Source organism: Cololabis saira, chromosome 2, assembly GCF_033807715.1.
Source record: "Cololabis saira isolate AMF1-May2022 chromosome 2, fColSai1.1, whole genome shotgun sequence".
Classification (NCBI taxonomy): Eukaryota; Metazoa; Chordata; class Actinopteri; order Beloniformes; family Belonidae; genus Cololabis; species Cololabis saira.
Genome location: NC_084588.1, coordinates 21,371,723 through 21,394,454, shown reverse-complemented (window position 1 = coordinate 21,394,454; position 22,732 = coordinate 21,371,723). Strand labels below are relative to the sequence as shown.

Genomic DNA, 22,732 nt, shown 5'->3' with positions numbered 1-22,732 from the left:
AGAATGGGACGAAATCCTTTGTCGTCCTCCATGCCAGAACGGCTTTTATGCTTTACTAAGAAAATATATCATTAAAACTGGTAAAATATTTACTGTCCTAACTTGTGTATTTATTTTCTAAGATTTTCTTGTCAATCGTTTTTCTTTGAAATGATTGGCTACCTTTAAGCCTTTGCGGTCAGCATGACCCACCTCATTTTACATTATAGCACGAGACAAGTGTCTCAAACTCTTTGCATTGGTCTGCATATGATGAGTGCATGTCATTGTTTTAGTGGTAGTGGCAATGGAATTTTATTGTCCATCTTGGATTGCCCATCCATCCATTATCTATACCGGCTTTATCCTTTGCAGGGTCACAGGGGTCTGCTGGATCCTATCCCAGCTAATTACAAGCAAGAGGGAGGGGTGCACCCTGGACAGGTCGCCAGTCCATCATATATATATATATATATATATATATATATATATATATATATATATATATATATATGCTTAGGTTATGATCATAAACCTATTGTATTTAAATGTTCATAATTTCAACCAGAAATTCAATTCAATTAAATTGTATTTATAGAGCATCTATTGCAAGTTGTCTCAAGGGGCTTTCCAAAGACCCAGAACATGTCCAGAACAAGACTTTTTTCCACCCCAAAGTCTCATTTGCAAAGTATAGTACAAGCAGAAAGTATTTTTAATACACCAATATGCATGAGCAAGTGTGCTGGGAGTCTTGGAATAAAACATGTATATTCGTTTTTGCTCATGAAATTCGATCATGATCTTCATGAATATCACGCATCAGTGTTTAAATGAATAACATGAGCACGGTTGGCTCATTGAGGTGCCGCCTGACCTTTATTCATTGACAACGAATCACAAGAGAAAAGCGAAGACCGCGCCTCCATCCGGCCCAATCTAGCGCGAGCTAGTGTTTTCCTTTTTTGCGGTCCTGCGCCAACCTCTCCCGTCCACCCGGGGGCGCTAGTGCGCTAGTGCGCATGTGCGCCTCGGAACACCAATAAACCTGATAGGGAGAAGAAGAAGAAGAAGAAGGAAGAGGACCAAGAAATAGGAAATCAGCTGTCAAAAAAGTAGCGTAAGTGTAAACAACGGGTCAGAAAAAGGTAAATTAAGAACATTTACATTTCTGTTTACGCATCTGCCACTCTAATAACGAGGATGTTATTGATGTAAGACATGTATTTACCCTTGATGTTGAGTGTTTTTAACCGTGACTGTGCAGCTCACAGACGCTAACGTAGCTTAGCGAGCTAACGGGGAAACAACAACACCGCAGAGTTGGAGGTTTATAACCCACACTGGGCTTTTGGTGGGCCTGAGGTCAGGGCAGGCTTCACGCTAAATATCACACCTGTATTTGTTCGTGACCTGGTCAACGATGAGCCAGTTTAGGTGATGGTCCCGGTTAGCTTTGGCCCGAACACTGCTGCATGTTGACAGTCCTGCGCCATCGGCTGGTGTTGACACCAGAGAGAACTACCAGGACTAGAGTTGTAAAGAAAAATCAGGGGGGATGGTGGATTTTATCATATGGGGACAGATAATTTGTGCTGATTACAAATAATATAATATATTACAAATAATAGCAGTGACCAAAACACCTGCAGAAATACTGCAGGAATGACATAGCAGCAGTTAAATGCAGCCTTCTGTAAGCTTTAAATATCCACTGGGCTTACATCAAATACATCAAAACACAACAATAAAAAACAGTTTTCTGAACTTATCAATATGACTCTGTCCTTTACAGGATAAGTAAAATGGATCACTGCAAAAACTCAAAATCTTAACTACAATATTTGTCTTATTTCTAGTTAAAATGTCTAATTTTTAGTCAAAAAAAATCTCATTACACTTAAAACAAGACTCATCAGTGGAAAAATTTTCACCTGTTGCAAGTAGATTTTCACTTGAAATAAGTAGAAACATCTGCCAGTGGAACAAGATTTCTTTGCTTGTAATAAGAAGATAAATCCCACTGAGTAAACTTTCAAGTGAAAGTTACTTGAAACAGGTGAAAATTGTCAAATGAGTTATTTTTCTGGCCATGACTCTAAATTTTGAAATAGCAGTAAAACCACATTCATTGATGAAATGACATAAGGGATGGAAAGGGGGGATGGCAGTTTTACAGGGGGGGGGGGGTGATTTGGACCGTTTTTATTTCAGGGGGGGATGCCATCCCCCCTCAACTCCAGTACTGAAAACAACCTTTTCCATCAATAAAAGTTGCATTTCATCCACGTTTCATATGTTCAGCGTTTTATCTTATCATTTTGGACATTTTGAATACACCATAACATCAAGCCGTAACCGAAACATGTTGTTTTATTGTTTTTTTCGCTGAAGGTATTGATTTAAAAAAAAAAAAAAAAAAAAAAAAAAAAAACAACCCGAGATGGTGATGTTTTGTGTGTTTTTTTAATGTATTTATTTGTATTCTTTCTTTACAGACATGTACAGTGGTTGTGTGCAGCACTGACCGTCACCTGCCTGTGAGCTTCTACTGAAACAGTCGCCAAGATGCCAGCAGTGTCTACGGGGGTCAAAGAGTTGTACTTATCCACATCTCTGGGAGAACTCAATAAAAAAGCTGAAATCAAGCCAGACAAGACAAGTACCAGGAGGTAATGCAGTGTGTCCTGTTATGTCCCCCACAGGATTTTAAAGTTACTTAAACCAAACTGATGCAACAAGCAGCTTCCGATACTTGGGAAATTAAATCATCAGCAGAACTTGCACCAATGTTTGATAATGAAAGTAAAAGTATTTTGACACAGGCCACATAGACAAACTTTTGGTGACTTTTAAAAGCATTATTAAAAAGGAGCCACATTAGAAGTGTGATATGATCAAAGCTAAAGGAAGTCCAGTAAACTGTTAGTAGTAGTTGTGGGGGGGTTTTGTTGTAGTTTTTAGCCAGGAATTGTATTGATTTAGAAATTGGACAAATGATTCAAGGGCATATGTGGATTAATATGGAATTTGTTCAGAATTACATGTGCAAACTTTACTAAAAGAAGAAAAAGTGCTGTTGTGCTGGTCTGCCCCCTCCTTTTCTCTTCTGTGCATGTTTGCTGTTCAGAGCTTCAGGAGCTGCGTGCTGCCCTGCAGTCCCAGCCTCTGATTATCCCACTGCTGCTTCCACCTGTCTTTACAGATGTCTGTTGGATGCAGGCTGACATCCTAGCCTGTAATAGACGCTATATAAATTGAATTGAATTGGAAAAAGTCTTCCAGCCTCGTGAAGTTGGTTTGTAGTTGGAACCAGGGACTTGAACAGGTTCATGAGACCACTAAAATTAATTAGTCTGTCATATTTTACAGGTTGAAAAGACTGCAAAAATGGTTCACAGTCAAACTTGAATTGAGGACCCTACTATCATTTCATGATTTTCTTTTTCTTTCTGCTTCATTCTAGCTATGTTCAGAGTGCCTGCAAAATCTTCAAGGCAGCAGAGGAATGTCGTCTTGACAAAGATGAGGAAAAAGCTTATGTATTGTACATGAAGTATTTAAGCGTTTACGACATCATAAAGAAAAGGCCAGACTTCAAACAACAAATGGTATGGTTAATACATGTATACAGTTTTCTTTTAATACCTACATTTTAATAACTACTAGTTGAAATGTTATGTATTTTTCTTTTCCTACGTGTGTAGGAGTATTATGTAACTATGCTTGGGCCAACTAGCTTCAAGAAGGCCATTGAAGAAGCTGAGAAGCTGTCTGAAAGCCTTAAACTCAGGTTAGAGCATTTAGTCATCTTCAGTTATGTGCTCTATGCTAATGTATATGCTGCATTATTAAAAATTGCATATACTGCACTCTTTTTTTTCTGTTTTGCTGAGCTAATCTTTATGATTCAAACAGGTATGAGGAAATCGAGGTTCGAAAAAGGCTTGAAGAAAGGGAGAGACTAGAAGAGAAGAAGAAAAGGGAAGAAATAACAGTGAAAGATAGCGGTAGGGGCTCTCCAAAACCAACATCTGCAAACAAGAAGGACAGCAAAAAGGTAACTGTCTTAACTTTTGAAAAGACTACCATGAAACTTTCAGAGAAAATTGAATTCTGGTGGTTGCTCAGGTCACAGCGGTTGGGCGAGGACTTTAAAAAAGTTTAGCAAATTTACTATTTGTTTATTTTTTTCTGTTCAATAACATATTTAATGCACACTGGTAAACATTGTAATTCTAGAGAAAATAGAATACAAATGTATTTCCCATACAGTATTCATATTCAGGCTATGTTATGTTAACAGCTACCAGCTTACCCAACACTGTTGAAAATTAGTGAAATACATTGCCATTTTCAGTGATCATTGTTGACAATGGTAATGTCTTACTCATATCACACATTCAAACCTTTCGTCAAGGTTACAGATAACATGCTTATGTTACATCAGCCCCTCCATCTTCAAACACAGAATAAATATGTGATTATGCTTGGTAGCAAAGTTTGCTGATTTCCACTGTGGCCATATTTGGTTTTTAATCACAGCCTTTCAGACGTTTTAGCAGCTTTTTTTGTTAAGAAGAGAGTTGGGGGAGAGGAGATTCGTACAAAAGTATTACTGTGCTTATGGGAATACAGATGAACCCAAAATACAGTTTCAATTATTGTTGATGAGTTTTGTTGAGAATTTTTAAAAGAACTTGACCACAGTCCCTTCAGTGAGGTTGAGAATAAACAAGAAGCAGTGTGGTAGCTGAGCAGCATGTGATCAAGACAGGAAGGTATTTAGTTACGTAAAGATGAAGCACAGATCCTGTCAGAGACTATTAAAAACATTGACAGGACAAGACAAATTAAGAGACAAGATAGTGAGGGGTGCAGTATGATGATGAAGAAAAAATAAATACATTTGTGCACACCGATCAGTCATTTTTAAATTCCTGTGCATTTATATTACACAACTAAAGAGATTAACATACAGTAGGTTTTCACCAGAGTTTAACTCAAATTGTTTGTCTGGTACAAGCAAGTGCACCTATCACGGAAGCACAGTGGAGGAAGGTCTTTCTCATTATTAACATTACACCATAATACACATAACACCCAGTAAACCCAACTATTTTGTTGACCTGGTTGTTGATGAGGACTGGCAGATTCTGTTAGCCCCCCTCTCACGTCTGTTGGAGTATTACACTCTGGAAGCACGGGAGTCATGACTTCGATTGCTAAAGTTCAGTCAAATTCTGCTCCGCTTTCAAGCAGACTACTTTTGATGCTAATGCTCTTTACAATGTTTGTTTGTAGTATTTATCTTTTGGCCTTTTCTTCCACTAACCTCTGTCTTTTGCGCTTCTCACTCAGCAGCTCCTCTAGAATGTCAATATACTGGATATTATAGTCAATGAGCCTCATGAACATCTTTCAGCTTTTTTAGTATGCTGATTGGTAACCACCAAATAAATTAAGCTCTGATGTGGACTGTTTGTAGCTAATCTCTGTACTTGTCTGGATTGTGAAAACCTGCCTTAAGACTGTGGTGTTCAACCTGGGCTTAAGTGTAGCTTCAACTCTGTAATCAACTTCACAGAGACATAAAAATGAAGCTGCTGTTCTAACAATTGATTTTATCGATGTAAAAACTTTTTTTTTCTATGTTAAATGAATCAAGCCAGATCAAAATAATTAATGTATTAATGGGATTGTTTTTGTGTATTTATGTCAGGTGAAAGGAGAGCAGAATGAACTGAAGAGTGTAATTACAAAAGGTACTTTTTATTACTTTATTAAGAACTGTGAAAATCATGCGTGGTTGTGTGTGGGATAGTGGTTTTAAATAAAAAAAAATAAAAAATCTAACAACAAACCTGCAGCCATCATGTTCCAGAATGTCAGGTCTTATACTCGATTTAAAACAGTTTTGAAGTATTCACTGATGTGTTTTTTTCTTCACATTGTTTTTTAGCTGCCCAGCCAGCTGGTGGGATCACAGCTGAGAAACTTTTTCATATGATGAAAGACCAGACAATCTCAATAATTGTCATGGATGCCCGCAGCCAAGGAGACTATGAAGAATCTCACATTCAGGTCCCGGCCCAGACCTGCATCAGTGTGCCTGAGGAGGCTGTTAGCCCCGGGTACGAAACAAGATTTCAGATATCTGATTCTTACTTGATATGGATTTAGGAATAATGTCTAATGCTATCTAATGTTGTTTTTTTTTTAATGGTGATATTTTTGTATGAATAAATGTGAAAGTGAATTGTCTCTTCTGTCAGTATTTCTCCTTAAACTGATATTTCTTTGCTTTTCAGAATCACCGTGAATCAGATTGAAGCAAAGTTGCCAGAAGTGTCCAAGGATCTTTGGAGGCAGCGGGGATTTGTGGATTATGTAGTCCTACTGGACTGGTTCAGTTCTGTCGCTGACCTTAAGTTGGGCACCACCTTGAAGAGCCTCAAAGATGCCCTGTATAAGGTATTTGTGTGTGTTACCCATGCGTGAATTGCAGCATACGGTCATTTTCATGTGAATATTTTTGTTTGTGAACAATGTGTTTACAAACTCCTCAGTGGGACAGTATCACCATTCTGCGCAGCGAGCCAGTGGTCCTGGAGGGGGGCTATGAGAACTGGCTGCTGTTTTACCCCATGTACACGACCAATGCTAAAGTTCGACCTCCTAGACAGACTTTAATCAACACACTCCCTCAATGTGAGTATCACCATCACTGAATAGACTCTCAGCCCAACTCTGTAATTTCTCCATGGGAAATTAATTCTGACTTAATTTAAAAATGTGTCCATATCCAGATCCATAGATGTAATTAACATAAACAGTTTGCAGTTCATATTTGTCAGTATAGTAGGAACTCTATTACGGTAATGACTCTCTGCTCTGCACAGTATAAATAAATGCCTCTACATTAACCATAATACACATCAGTCAATGTAACAATAAGGCAGGTATAAGCTAATATTGTAAAATATATTTGTCCGTAGTTGCATTAATTTTAACTGTTATGTTTTGAACAGTGAACTTCAGCTACCCATCCTTGGAAGAACCCAAACCTCCAGCTCAGCCCCAGCCTGAGGTTTCATCTGAGAGTCATGAGCCGTCTGCTCCGGTGCTGGTGAACGGGGTTGCACCTGCAGAGCCCCCAACATCCAAGACAGCCATTGTTGCGGATAGGTTGCCAGACACTATGGATAGCCCAGTAACAGGCTCTACAAATACTGGTCTAGAGCTAAGTAAGAAAGCTCCTGCATCCAGCCAGTCACCAGCAACAGCCAGGGCTTTCCCCCAGGTATCGTACCTACTTCAATAACTGTTTGACTTTGAAAAATGCTAAACATTAGTCACTCTAACCTCGTCTAAATGTGACAGATGTTTTGTTTTATTCACCGGTTTTCCTAGTTTGACCGTACCAAGAAACCCTCTGTCCAGGTGTCAGATGAGACTAAACCCAGCCAGAATGGATCAGCAAGAGATTCCGCCAAAAATGGTCCATTTGTCCCTGACCGCTCCGGCAAACCTCCCACCAACTCCAGCACTTCTCTGTCTAAAGAAGAACAAAGTCAGATACACTCTGAAGTGGTGGCAGTGATGGAGAAGGCAAAGCAAGAGCAGGAGAAGCGGGTTCAGGAGCGCCGTTTAGAAGAGGAAAGGCGAGAGAAGGAGCGGCAAGAGAGAGACGGGAAAGAGAGATTAGAAAGGGAGGAGAGTGAAAAGAAGACGCAAGAGGAGAAAAGACACCAAGACAAAAAGAAACTTGAGAGGCAAAAGGCAGAAGAAGAGGATGACAAAGAGAACAGGACATGTGATGAGAGGAGGGGAAAAGAGCCCAACTCTGAAACCCCCTCCAAAAGCATGTCGCTCGACTCACCTGCTCCCAACCATGTTGTAAATGAAATTAAGGTGAGTCCTCTTTGTTGTTAGTGCTGAATGCTTCTGCAGTTAGTTGTTACCTTTCTCGCACTGTCACAAGCTGCATAAACTCTGAAAATACAAAAGCAGTACCACAAGAGCCTGTTGGTAAATAATCCCTTTGACATTGTCTAAACCACAATACCAGAAATCCACAGACACTATTTATACATCTGATAAAGTACAGCAACAAAATGAATCCATATTAAAGGTAAAATGATATAACTGGTGTTGTTTTGTCTTCAGAATGCAGGGTTTTTCTTTTCCATTTGACTGTTTCAGTTCTGGCTATACACTTTTATCAGTGCTTTTAGAGTTACATTTGCTTGCTTCCTCTTTTAAGCTCACTCTCAAGCTCATGTTATCCAGATCTCTTGTAAACCAAAATTAGATTTGATTGTATTCTTAAATGTGCTTACTTTGTGGAAAACAAAAAAAACTTTTAACAGCTCCGTTTTTCAGTACTTCTGAAAACTATACATGTCATAAACATTTTACCATGTTATTTTTTTGCAGAGAACTTTTTAAGTGAAGTGTTTTTTTGTTACAGAGGGAACCTTTAACGAGAGCAAGAAGTGAGGAGATGGGGAGGAGTGTGCCAGGTCTACCTGTTGGTTGGATGAAGGTACCACATATCATTAATTAGTCTAGGCTAATGAACAGTTAACTCAGCATATATTAATTGCAATTACAATTAAATACAAAGAGCTGTATATTTTCATATACATGTAATGCTGTCATCTTTTTTTTTCCCCGTCTTTACTGTTTGGTTAGTTCCTTGACACAGTGACAGGGACCTACAGATACTACCATTCACCGACCAATCGCGTCCACCTGTACCCCCCTGAAGTTACGGTTCCTCAGACTCCTCCTTCCACGCCGCCAACAGCTAAACAGAAGCCAGCGCGACAAGCTGAGCCAGACACCAGCGGTGAGCGAGAGCGGGAACAGTCGAAACTGAAACGCTCCTACTCCTCCCCAGACATCAGCCAGGACCTGAGAGAGGAGGCCCAGAAAAAGACCACCGCTCCAACCACTGCTGCTGTCATACCCACCATCAACAGAGAAACCAAGTAAGGCCCACACAGTTTTTGGTTTACAGCTCAAATAATGTAGGCTCTCTTTTTTTCTCTTGGGGGGAGGGGGTAATTTTAAAAATAAAAGTCTTTTATAAAGGAACTCCTGCAGTGTAAATACATTGCAGGCTTCTTTTGTTGTATTTGTTTGCCTAAAGTGTTTGTGTTTAAACTTTCCCTGCTTGCTATATTGCATAAGATGAAAAAAATACAGTAAAATCTAATTCCAAGGATTGATTAGAAATTGGGTTGGGTTGGGGGGGGCTTTTTCCTCCCTTTGTGTTTTTTGTCAGTAGTTGAGTATGGATGTTAGAATATGAGTCGCTTTCCCGCTTAAAATCAGTCATGTTAATTAAATTAAATGAATTATTTATTCGTATCGTGCCTGTTCACAACTAGTGTCATCTCAAGATACAATACACAGAAAAGTCCATTGCAGAGAAACAAAACCTCCAGCTGAACCAGACTCGGGGTCTGAGATGACGCCACACAGAAATAGACACCAACAAACACAGAGAGATTTGTCCAGGGTTGTCTCTCTATGAGACACAAAAGAGAGAAATGCTAATTGCAGTAATAATCACATCTACATACAAGACGAATAAAGAGAACAGAGTAGGGAAAGAGGTTGGTGCATCATAGAAAGTGTTCCTGCAGTTTACGCCTCATGCAGCATTTCTACAGAGATGGTTCAGGGTACTTTTATGAATCAAAAAGGAAAGATTTTAGCCTCATCTTAAAGTTAGTCTGTGTATTGAACACTGACTCTGATATCCATGGTCAAGTTTTTTGATTTAATGGCCAAAACATGAATTGAAAAGGAAAGCTAAACTTGTTGTGTGGTCTGTTTATGTAGCTTTTTAGATACCTTACTTTTACCTTAAATGATTTAAAACTGTTTCAACATGATATAACTGCTTCAACAGTAGGACTCTACTGATTAATCCCAGATACAGGCTCAGAAAAAGAGGTGACCCTGAATTTCAGTTGCTGACCCCATTCTCATAAAAAACTGTGCAAGATCCATTTCTTCCTGTCTTTCACTTGCAGCTGAACTTGTTTGAAATGTGATATATATATATATATATATATATATATATATATATATATATATATATATATATATATATATATATATATATATATATATATACACACACATTTCACCTTGACCTTAACTGTAATGTCAATGGAAAGTGCTGTAATATTTTATCACCATCCTTTTCTTTTCTCCAGACCTGTCTGTGCAAAGGTATATTCTAAAGTGGAGATTGCACGGCCATCTGCAGCAAAAATTCGCAACTTAAACCCTACATTTGGAGGTTTGGGTGCCTCACTCACTGGCCTTCGCAACCTGGGAAACACATGCTACATGAACTCCATCTTACAGTGTCTTTGCAACACACCTATCATGGCTGATTACTTCAACAGAAATGATTACCTTGATGACATTAACAGGTGAGGTTTTAGATAAGTCTTCATTTCTTGCCATAAAGAATCTGCTATGAAGGAAATGTAAGGCATCCCTTTATCTTCTTCCTCTGCCAGATACAACATTCTTGGCCATAAAGGGGAGGTTGCAGAGGAGTTTGGTGTGATTATGAAGGCTTTGTGGAGCGGTTTGTACAAGTGGATCAGTCCACGGGACTTCAAGATCACCATAGGGAAGATCAATGAGCAGTTTGCATGCTACGACCAGCAGGACTCCCAGGAGCTGCTGCTGTTCCTCATGGATGGGCTACATGAAGACCTCAACAAAGTAGGCAGTTCCATCAAAGCATTTAATGAAAGTGTGTGCACTGAGGTGTAGCAAAGTGAAGGACATGAATCTTACAAAGGTTTCATTGAAACATCAACATTAATATATGCTGAGTTAACTGTTTATTAAGTTATCCAATAGTTTAATCATTTCAACGGTGGTTGTGGAAAGCTTGCCTTCCACTACACCTGTATGTTGTTGCCTATTAAAAACAAAAAACGTAGTTGGTTTTTTTTATCGTTTTTGTTTTTTCCACGTTGCTTTTTTGTCCGATGGGTTTTATTTTGAAGGCAAATTAGAGAGTAAGTACCGGTAAGTAGATGTGTGTTTTTGTTCTTCCTGCAGCAGTGTGGCAATGTCTGCATCTGTCCATCTGTCTGTTCCGTCAGAACCTCCTTGGATGTGGACTCAAAACATGCTCATTGTCTATAAATACTGATTTGTATTTATTTATTTTTACTAGCTTTGTATGCAGTTGAGTAGGTGAAAGGATCAGATGAAAGTTTAGCTGCTGATTAGGTTTTAGCGGCCGGTGTCGTACATTTCTCATGACACACTCAGCTTCTCATAACATCCCTTTTGTGTGAGGTTTAACCCTGTCTGCCATCAGGTTGGCCCAGTCTCAGTCCACTTTGTCTTACCAGGTTAACTGATAGTTCAGTCTTATGACCTGATGGAGTATTAATTATGAAGCACTTGTATCTTCCTGCCTATCTTATACAGAGTGAACTAACTGATCTGCATGCTAAAGACTCTTATATGAGTATTGAACACCCTAATTATCACTTAAAGGCTTGCACAAAAGTGATCAGTAAGTTCTACTTGTCGATGGAATATTATGTTCTGTATCATGCATCAGTCATCAAGTTTAATGGTGTCATAAATGGGAGTTATTGGTACATAATTACATAATATTGCGTTTGTTCTTTGAACCAACATGTTGTTTTTCCATCTCTGTTGTCAGGCGGACAACAGGAAGCGGTACAAAGAAGAGGAAAACGACCATCTGGATGATCAGACTGCAGCTGACCTGGCCTGGAGCAAACACAAGCTGCTTAATGAGTCCATCATTGTAGCACTGTTCCAGGGGCAGTTCAAGTCCACGGTGCAGTGTCTGACCTGCCATCGCAAGTCACGAACATTTGAAACCTTCATGTACCTGTCCTTGCCTCTGGCCTCAACCAGCAAATGCTCCCTGCAGGTTGGTCGCAGAGGAAAAATGTCCATCAGAACATTTAGCAGGCATCATCTCTATTTGAAGGATTATAATAAGATGTAATCTTATGAGAAAAATCCTTGCTTTCAGAATCAACTTCACTTTATGCCACTCAGTTTCAGCGTTTTGATATTTACACAGTTTTTCAATCGGTGTTTTGTTCTTTTTATGACATTATTTGGCTTTAACACTTATGTTGTATCTTTTTATAAATGTGTAATTTTGTTGTTTCTTGTTACCTGTCAGGATTGTCTGAGATTATTCTCTAAAGAAGAGAAACTGACCGACAACAATAAGGTGTTCTGCAGACACTGCAAAGCCCACAGAGATTCCACCAAGAAGCTGGAAGTCTGGAAGGTTCCCCCGATACTTCTGGTGCACTTAAAACGGTCTGCACTTTTTTGCATTTCAAATTATTTAGAACAGTTTGTAGAGAATGTGAAGCCATGTTTCTGGTTGCTTGTTGTTACGGAAGCGCCACCTTGTGAAGAACCCATTAACTGCACTTGCAGCTGTTTCTGCATCAGCTCTGGTTTGTATTCATACTGGTCAACTTTAGTGGGAAAAGGAAAGAACTCACTGAGAGAAATTCACCTATGTTGATAAAAGAAACCCATGATCAAACCATAGTGCTCTCAAATGTATTCCTCTGTAGGATTGTTTTATAGAGTTGTAGTCACTGAATATTTTATTCATTTTCTCCACCTGCTTCATCTGGGTTCCACCTGGAGAGGTTGCCAGTCCATTACAGGGACTCAATCCTGTAAATAATTTTCACTGTTTGACCTACCATAAAAGTTTTTGAAGGATTGGGGGGGGGCGTCTGGTGTACCTGCATAAATGTACAGGCACAAGGATGACCTGGCACACAGAATACCTAAACCATCCTTCTGGCGGAGGAGGTGGAGAGGCAGCAGTAGCTGTGTTTTTGATAATGCTATAGTCTTGGAACAGTTTGTGTATTTGATACGTTGAATGGAAATGGACTGAGAAAAGGTTTTGGATTATGTGCATAAAAACAACTTACTACTGAAGGTCCATGTGCAGGGTTATAAAAGATGGTTATGGGCTTAGAGGGATCTCTAGATATGGGACATGTACAAACCCATTACAAACATTTATACAAAGTTCCTTATGGTGTGATATCAGCTTGAGCTTTTCTTCAATTTTCTTTGTTTAAAAAATGAGATAATATGAAACTTGACAAATTTGACCGTATTTCTGTAAATGGCTACTATTTGTGCAGGTTCTCATATGAAGGCAGATGGAAACAAAAGCTGCAGACAACTGTGGACTTCCCCCTGGACTGTCTGGACCTGGCCCAGTACGTTATCGGACCTAAACAGAATCTGAAGAGATACAACCTTTATGGAGTTTCGGTAAGTAGGCCGGGACTTTGTTGGCCACTTTAAACAAAGTCAAAATTAAAAATGTAGTAGTTTTTACTCTGAAGCTCGGATAAGATAAATGAGTTTAGATGCACTCTAGGGCTGAAACGATTCCTCGAATAATTCGATTACAAAAAATGATCGAGGAATTTTCTCTGCCTCGAGGAATCGTTTAATTTTGCCAGTTCAAAGCAGGTATTTCACCTGGACTACGTTTAATGCGGCACAACGCGCTGACGCCGCGCACGTAAAGGAAGAAGAAAGAGGCGGCGGATATGTTTGGTTTTAGTAACATGCCGTGCTCAGGCATAGATAGATATATTATATATCTATGTGCTCAGGCAATGAGTCTGCAATGGCCCAGACGGGAGTCACATGTAGCTCAGTGCTTAACTTTTATTTTCAATCCACGCTATATTCTTCTGGTCCGTTCTCCTATATGTTCCCCCTCTAACCCGGTACATACATAGGTTCCTCTAAACATCTGTTCCCGCTACAGTTTTAACTAAAAGAAAATGTGCTCCAATACAGCAGGTCTCATAATTTTATTTTGAACACTGCCAAAACTCAAAATCTTATAAAGACTTCAACTTAAAACTTAACTAGAACTTAAAATTTGCTTGACACAAATGAAAGTTCAATTGAAACACGTGGGAAAAACACCTTACCTTTTAAGTGATGTGTGTTATCAGGTGTAATGGCATTTTTAGGTTAGAAATAAGAAAATTTCTTGGTAAGATCCTCAGTTTTTTGAGTGAAGGCAGTGAATTTGGTCAACTGGTGGAGGTTCAGGGTTTTTAAATGCACAGCCATGAACCTACTGTATTATATAATTCAGTCTTAGTAATGTCAATTAACATCTAACATCTTATGTATATTTATAATTTCTCTTTAACTAAACAAAAATATGTTTTATCCGATTACTCGATTAATCTATGGAATTTTCTGTTGAATACTCGATTACTAAAATATTCGATAGCTGCAGCCCTAATGCACTCCAGAACTGCTGCCCCAGTAAGTTTATAAACAAAAATAAGTCAGGTTTTTCTAGCACTTGGGACTAACTTTACCTTCCTCTTTTTCCCTTCCAGAACCACTATGGGGGGTTAGATGGAGGCCATTACACAGCCTACTGTAAGAATGTCCTCAAACAACGCTGGTACAAGTTTGACGACCACGAAGTGACTGATATGACCACCACCTCTGTCAAGTCTTCTGCAGCTTACATCCTGTTTTACTCCACCCTGTGATGGTGTCTTAGAGCATGAAGAGAGGAGAAATTACACCAGAGCAGTGATGCTTGAGCCTAGAGGTTGTTTTTCTCTTTGTGAAATCGCAGCTCTGAGGGCCTGCCGCACATGTGCAGGTTAACTGGTGATGTATGTACACAAGAGGATGCACTCGCGCAAGCATCTGTGGTCGAGGAAAGGTGGGTGCACACTGTGCAACGCTTCAGCTACTAAAGGACACTATAGCTGTAAAACATGCCGCCTATTCACATTGCTGATCATCCACAGACTAAACAGATGCTCATGTTAATCTGATTTTTCTCTGATAGTTGTGTTTTAGGGCTGACGGCTGATTTTGATGCTCTTCGCTCTCATTTCTGTTGCATTCAGTGTGGATGGCAGTATTGCAGAACTGATTTTTCAGCTTTCCTGAACTGTGTTCACAGGATTAACAGTTAGATGGCATGTATATTCTTACCAATGCTGATGTTGCACATTCAAAACTTGTGAAAATACTTGAGGGCAAATTATTTATCTGTTAAGTGACCAACTTTTTAGTTCTTTTCTTGAAAGTAGCAGCCATCATACGTTGCCTCACACAATATCATTTGTTAAAGGGGATTACCGGCTTAGCCTTCAGGTGTTTGTTATAAGAGGGAGACTGATTTTTCTTTTTTTTTTTTGTTTGCATTCCTTTTGAAGAAAGGAAGGAATGTGTTGCTTTGTTCATAGTAACTGCATTCTTGCACTTTTACTTTATGCAATCAGTCTGATTATGTAGTACACACTGTTTAACAGCAGATGTTAAAACTAAGAATCCTTTAAATTGATACTGATGCTAAAGTTTCTCAGTCCATTGACAGAAAACCCTACCTGCTTCTGTAAAATGTAATCTCTGTTAAACATACTAAACTTTTTACTTTTATTATATTCATACACTATTAAAGAAGGAGCAATGATTGGGTTAGGCTGATATATTCTTTTGTTTAAACCAGTGATGGTGGTTTTCTTTGTAGGAGTCATTTTTAATGACTTTTTTTTTTTTATGCTTGTGTGAGCCAGAGAGTATGGAATTGAGAAACTGACCTTGTTCGGTGTTGTGCTGCCTGACTGACCAACTTAATGACAAAAAGAAAGCACAAAGAAGGCAGATGTTACTCAGAACGGACCAGAGATCTGAAGTCAGGATTTGACTCTACTACCCAGTTTTATTGCCTCGCAAGAGATCATAATCTGGTTTTCTTTTCACTCTTTACATTGATTTTATTTCTTAACGCTCTAAATATGAATTGTTTCATATATAACGATTATATTAACCTCAACTCGTATGACTATTTATTAAAACTGGTTCAAATCTGTGTTTGTATTTATCATTTTTGTCGCCTTTCTACAGTTAAAGGATGTTGCAGACATCCGGTCAAGTCAGTTTTAGATCTCATTTCCAATAGGTTTGGAACAACAAGCAGGATAACAACCATTAAACAGAAGGGTGTAGAATGAGCCTCCACTCCTGGATTTGAGTAAGAAGATGGAGAGCTCAGAGCCCATGAATGTTCGGCTTCTGCAGGGGCTTGTGGCTGTACAGAAGCATGTAGGCGTTGGGAGATTGCACGAGGCCGTCCTGGACTTCTCTGACCACTGCATCGTCAAAGCAGTGCCACATCTGGGCCGGGCCGTTGTAGCACAGAGCCGTGTAGTGACCCATGTTCAGATGACCTGCGTGGTTCTGGAGAAGGCGAGAGGTTAATATGCGTGAAAAAGTCTCAGGTGCGTTGTCTTAACTTAAGGTACATTCAATTGTTACTTCTGATTCAAGATCCACAGTTCCAAACACGTTTCTGAATGATGACTCACCACAACAGCATAAAGGTGGTATGGAGAGTATGTATTCTGCTCCGAGCTCGACAGAAATGGTGTGAGATCCAGTTTCATGGAGAATAAAACATTGGTCCTCAGTTTCACCTGATTCTTCCCCTTACATCCAAACCTGCAGAGACGAAGCTCGTGTTGACTTAAAAATGAATTACTTATGTACAGCCAACACCACTGGCATTAGCTAGGCCTCCAGGGCATTTGGACACACAAGTGCTTCATGAAATGTAAAACCTATGCTAATGCACATGGAGTCGATGCTGCTCATGCTGAATAATGTATGTATCTACATATTTATAGTTGAAGCACTATTTGTATAATGTACTTAACATTCAGCTGTTAATACTATTTAATACTTTTATATTAGAAATATCTTTCCAGTAAATATATGTAGTTTTGTCTTTTGATGCATGTTAATTTCCCCAATTTGATGTTATGAGAACTAACTTTCTATCAATTTTGCTATTGTTTTTTTTTTTTTAATGACTAAATATACATAAAATGTAAGATAATTCGGTGAAAGAAAATATGTGCAGTAAATCATAAAAATCTTTTCGGCCAAAAATTACTAACATTTCTGAAGTTGGTGTCAGAAATGTTGGTTACTTTTACATCAGGATACCAGCTGCAGTACAAGTGGACTTGCAGGTCTTAAATAATTTCACACATTAATTCCTTTGTCAGTAGCCTACTACAGATTCTTCTATTAAACATGTATAACAACCTCCCAATGTGTTGCTACATTAGTAAAAACTCCAATATTACCGTTTCAGGTGCAACACAAGGATCTCAGGAGGACTTTCTAAGCAAGTGAGGATTGCTGTTTCACTCCTCAGGCCGCAAACCGAACACAGAATCTGCTCTCCTCCGGTCAGGATGGTCTGCTGGAAGAACAGTGACAAACAATCCTGCACAGACATGAGAGGCAGATTGGAAGTGAGCAGCAAGGTTTGTGACCACCTCATACAGAGTAGATGTTTGTAAAGGGAGTGCTGGCAGAGCGTTGATGTGTTAGATAATACCTTAATCGAGCATTTCATGATGTCCTTTGGAATTGGAAGTGACAGTATAGTGAAGGCTTGCTTGTTGTGTGCCTGGTGATGACAGTGCATGCAGATGTTCATGTAGCTCAGCTGGCCCTCAAATAGCTGTGAGACAATTGTGAACTCAATGGCAGAGCTTCTGTTTTGTTCTTGTCTCTGTTGTTGCGTTGAGTAACGCATGTGCCACTTTGCAACCTTGCAAACACAAAATACACAGTTACTCTTTCTGTTGAAATCATTTTCTCCAAAAAGGAGGACATTTAAAAATGGTGTTTATAAGACGGATGTCGCTTCACTTTTTTGAAGTCATCGTGGAGCACGTTGAGGAGATAGAGCAGCAGTTCCTGGGCATCTTGCTGGGAGTTATTGTTAAACTGGGGGAGGACGGAGCAGATCATAGACCTGACCTCTGCAGGAGCACAGCTGGACCTTCCTCCAAGCCACATCTTCTCCAGCAGGCGGACGAACGCCTCCGAGACCCGGCACTTGCTCCTGGATGAACACAGAAGTTAAACTGCTGGAAAAACATGGCTGTTTTTAGGTGTGTATACAATTGAAATGGTGAGAGCTGTTACTTTACAAGCTCCTTGCATGTTTCCCGATTAAGAAGGTGCTCCACGAGCGGCACAGTGGAGCAGAGACACTGCAACACTGCGTTTAAGTAGCAGGAGTTGCCAGAGTTGTCTAAACCGCACACCCCTGGTCTGTGCCATCTGGTCTGCAACTTCACTCCAGCGCTGCAGCTCTGTTTCTCACTCTCCATCACCTGAGCACACCTGTTGGTACATGTCCTTCATCAGTAAATACAGAAGAGAAATTCTCTGTATTTTGAAGGCGGTATCGTAATTCAATGTGGTCCTAATTCAAAACATACATGTAATCCTTGGAGTATTTTTCCAATGGTTGTGTTTATCAGACGTGTTCTGACCCCTTGACTAGGGAGAGATCAATAAGCCAACAGCAGGATCTTAAAATCTATTATGTGACAGACAGGAAGCCATTGTAAAGATCTGAGAACTGGAGTTATATGGTCCACTCTCTGAACTAACTGCAGCTTTGATGGGTTTTTTATGGAGACCCGTGGGAACAGCGTTGCAGTAGTCCAGTTTACTGAAGATAAAAGCATGGACAAGTTTTTCTAAGTCCTGCTGAGACATCAGTCCTTAAATCGTCAATATGTTCTTACCGTGATAAAAGGCTGACTTCACTGCTGTCTTAATGTGGCTGTTAAAATTCAGGTCTGAGTCCAAAACCACTCCCACATTTCTTGCTTGGGTCTTGGTTTTTAGCTTCACTGCTCGTAGCTGAGTGCTGACTTTTAATCTTTCTTCCTTGGGTCCAAACACTTTTTTTCTGTTTCGTCTTTAATTCTGGCAGAGGCACTCTTTAGTTTGATCAATGTTTGAATTGGATTATAGTCTCCAGATATAGTCGCCAGATGGTTATATAGATTTGTGTGTCATCTGTGTAGTTATGGTAGCACATTTTGTTTGTTTTTTTTTTTTCCCCCCATAATTTGAGCAAGTGGGAGCAAATTGTTAATCAACAGAGGGCCCAGAATTGAACCTTTTTATTTTTGTTATGTCAGACTTGTACCTCAAGACACAAAATAGTCCCTGTCTTTTAGATAGGACTCTAACCAGGCAAGTGCTGTGCCAGAAAATCCCACCCAGTTCTTCAACCGGTCTATCAAGATGTTATGGTCAACTGTGTCAAATGCAGCACTGAGATCCAGTGGGACCAAGACTGAAAAGTTGCCACTATCAGTGTTGGAGCGGATGCCATTAAGGAACTTTATTAGAGCTGTCTCAGTGGCCAGAAACCTGACTGGAAGACATCAAAACAGTAATTTAGTGTCAGGAGGTTATACAGCTGTTGAAAAACAGCTTTTCCAGTGATTTTACTAAGAAAGGGGAGATTTGATACGGGCCTATAGCTGTTCAGAAGTGACCCATCTGGACTGTTCTTTTTTTTAATGTGGCTTAATGACGGCTGTTTTTAGGCACTGAGGGGAAATACCTGGAAGCGGAGACATATTTACAATTTCTAAAAGATCTGAGGCCGTACAATGCGCAACACTTAAAACACCCTGTTGGCAGAGTATCATGGCAGCAAGTGGTGATGAATGAAGTCATCCAGGTTCTTACGAGAGATTGAACAGAATTGTGTCATGGCTACTCTCAGTGCACACAGAGGCGGCACATATCCTGGCCAAGCATTGGAGCACTGACTGACTGATTTTCTTATTTTTGTCAGTAAAGAAATGAGTAAACTCATCGCAGGCACAGTTGGATGTGCAGGGTCCACTGACTCAGAGGGATTTGTTAGCCTTTCAACAGCAGTGAACAAAGTGTGTGCATCATTGTTGTTTTTGGCAATAATGTCAGAAAAATATGATTTCCTTACTTTCTTCAGCTCTGTATCATATATGCTCAGGCTCTCGTTATACAACGCATAATGAACCTGTGATTTAGTTTTCCCACACACAGCTCTGACTCGTGCAGCATTTCTCCGTGGAGGTTTCTTTTTTAGCAGTGATCACCTTCTTCTTGGTGGGAGCAATGGCATATTGACAATATCCACTGTGGGGGCTTATGGGCCTAACTCAATAGTGATAAATATTTACTGGTTACCTTTGTTGAATTATTTTCAGTTTTCTCAGTTACATTTGTTTGCTTTTATGCTGCTCTGGGATCTGGGAACCTTGTCACTCATTTCTGAATTGTTAGGACTACAGTAAATGAAGCTTTTCATATCAACTACTGAAGGAAATAATTATTAGCAACAGCACTTAAGTTTCAGACTTTATTTTTAGAAATGCGTTTTTTTCCCCCTCTGTAACGGTATTGCTACGTGTGTGATCTATAGTATACATGTTCCTCAATCCTAAAACATGTAATTATGGAGGCTGATAATTTATCTTGCATAAAATATATATTATGGATATTCTCAGGATTACTCCTTCCAACCAGGATATAAATCTACATTTTGTCCTGTGCTGTAGGACACAGTGATCCTGATTTGCATTCAGCTAAAGCTGTAGTGAGCTCTGGACTGTTAATCTGATGCAGAAGCCTTTAGAGATAAAATGATCCAAAAATAGAACATTTTTATTTATTTATTTTATTTTCACACATGTGCCGTTGTGCTTGCTATTATTAACTATATCTGACGCTCTGTAACAAACTTACCTTTGCTTAGAAAGATTAGTGAGACCGCTGTCCTGGTAGGACCAGCTGTTCAGCCGGGGCATCACTGGCACGATGACGCTGTTGTCGGCGCCCAGCTGAGAGGCCAGAGCCCTGGTGAACTCTGTCAGCTGGATGTGCCTGCCCAAGCCTCGGCTCTGCAGAGTGTGCAGCACGTATGTGTTGATGCAGATGATGTGTAGTACGACCCAGAGGCCAGGCATAAGCACGTCTGCTGCGGATCCTGTCAGGTCTGACAGTGGGAACAACGCAGGGCCTGTCCAGCCCTGCAGGTGGGACAAAAGTTTACACTTTGAGTCCTTGGATGTTGAACGGTGCCTTTGGGGTGTGAGTGGTGGAGATGAGAATGATCTTGGACCCAATGTTTCCTTTTTAACAGCTAGAACAAAGTGACTATCGACCCCTAATGCTGAGAGGATGTTGTTGAGCCTGCCGTCCATCCAGGCAGAGCTGTCCACATGAACTTGGGGGCTCTGGCTGCAGAAAGGTCTGAGAAGGTGTTTGACCACCTGCTCAACTACTGGCCTCCGACTCTGCTTCTGGACCTGCTCCTTACAGTACAGATACATGTTACAGATGAATCCTGAGCGTGCGTCACAGAGGAGGGCAAGATGGAGAGAGCAAGGACTTTGCTGGTAGGAGAGTCTATATTTCTTCACCACCAGGTTGGGACCAGCTGCGTGCAGGCTCTGGTAGCGTCTGCATATGTGGCTGCAGACGCCAGACAGGGTTTGCAGCTTGTCTTCATCCTCCAGTCCAGTCAGAGACAGGAGTTTGGTCTGGATGCTGTTTCTCTTCAGGACACCCTGCCATCTGTCCAGTTTTAGCTCATGGCCAGGCTTGCAGTTCTCTCCTACGGACAACCCGCTTTGTAGGACTATAGAAAACCACATTAGCGCCTCCGTGTACTCCTGCTCAGAGAGATCTGCGCTCTGCTCACGGATCTGGCTGTGTGACGGTCGGCGATCTCCAGCCGTCACCCCGGGAGATCTCCTGATCAACTCCCGGACAGCTTCCCTGTCCAGCGCTTCCAGCAAGAGCTCTCTGGCTGTGTGGTACACCTGATAAGTTGGGCTCGTGTGAGCCTTTGCAAGCGGCTTCACCTTTTTGGACTTGAAGATATTTGGTAAGCAGAGGCTCTCTCTCTCTGTATCTCCGTGCTGCTCATCCACCAGGTGGCACTCCTCTGACGTCCACATGCACTCCCTCACCGCCAAAGATCTGGCCTTCATTTTAGCCTCTGTGCTCTCTGGTCTTGCAAAAAAGAAAATAGGATTTACGGTTTCATGATTATTCTTCTCAAAGTGAAGATCTCTCATTTAAAATCAACATAACATTACAGGAACAACATTGAAAGAATAAAAATGATCTTCTGTGTTACCTGAAATGTCACCCTGCAGCCTGTGTAGTCTGACGGTAACAGCTGAAGATAACAGGACACAGCAGAGCCGAGGTGTTTCTGTTTTCCTGTGGGGAGTTGCAAACGTTATGTGTGCTGTATATGTACATACGTCGCAGCTCAGTGCTCTCAGGTGAAACGAACACACACTCGTGAGATTCTGCTGTTACGGTTGGGATCCACGGTAACCAGACAACACAGTCCTGGCAACGGACAAACGCACCACTTTCACAGCATGTTTTGTTCTTCCTCCAATATGTCCCTTTAGCGTTTAATTTAGAAAGTGAACTAGAAGCGACAGTGAACTAGTTTCCTTGCGCAACTGCACAGCATTATTTGATGTTTGAAAATCTCTCACAAGTTGTGCATTTGGATGAAGCTCTGGCCCCTATTTACAGATTCACTTCTATGGGAGTATGGGACTGTGCTGACTCCTTACAGAAGGATGGTGGTTTTGTCCCATTACTCCTTGTAGAAAAAATAACCAAAAAACACATGGTCTTCTTATTTTGTCCACAGCTTCTACTGAACTGTTTCAGGTGATGACCGCGGTGAAGTTAGTTTTACGTTGGATATTCGTTGGATATTCGACAGACATTCGCTCTGGGTAAACCTGCCCAGGGCGGCTCTGCGCTCTGG

General features: G+C 40.4%; 2 protein-coding genes across 3 annotated transcripts; one reads left to right on the top strand and one right to left on the bottom strand.

The window, feature by feature from the left end:
* The first annotated feature begins 1,025 nt into the window (after positions 1-1,025).
* On the top strand, positions 1,026-15,928 carry usp8 (ubiquitin specific peptidase 8). 2 transcript variants are annotated; one of them, XM_061740346.1, is made up of 19 exons: positions 1,026-1,127; positions 2,478-2,651; positions 3,446-3,590; positions 3,687-3,772; positions 3,898-4,039; positions 5,702-5,744; positions 5,942-6,113; positions 6,291-6,453; positions 6,549-6,690; positions 7,011-7,282; positions 7,423-7,893; positions 8,453-8,527; positions 8,677-8,975; positions 10,215-10,436; positions 10,527-10,737; positions 11,702-11,938; positions 12,200-12,342; positions 13,200-13,332; positions 14,433-15,928. In XM_061740346.1, exons 2-19 carry the CDS (start codon positions 2,548-2,550, stop codon positions 14,589-14,591), a joined length of 3,219 nt encoding a protein of 1,072 aa, XP_061596330.1. In that variant the 5' UTR covers positions 1,026-1,127; positions 2,478-2,547; the 3' UTR covers positions 14,592-15,928. The 2 variants fall into 2 exon arrangements, with proteins under 2 accessions (XP_061596330.1, XP_061596322.1); XM_061740338.1 differs by having other exon boundaries at positions 7,393-7,893.
* A 179-nt stretch (positions 15,929-16,107) lies between these two features.
* LOC133459941 (uncharacterized) lies at positions 16,108-21,926 on the bottom strand. The gene is made up of 7 exons (XM_061740362.1): positions 20,677-21,926; positions 18,061-18,261; positions 17,782-17,977; positions 17,465-17,680; positions 17,208-17,350; positions 16,425-16,557; positions 16,108-16,296 (listed from the first exon to the last, which is right to left on the bottom strand). Exons 1-7 carry the CDS (start codon positions 21,924-21,926, stop codon positions 16,108-16,110), a joined length of 2,328 nt encoding a protein of 775 aa, XP_061596346.1.
* Between the last annotated feature and the right edge of the window lie 806 nt (positions 21,927-22,732).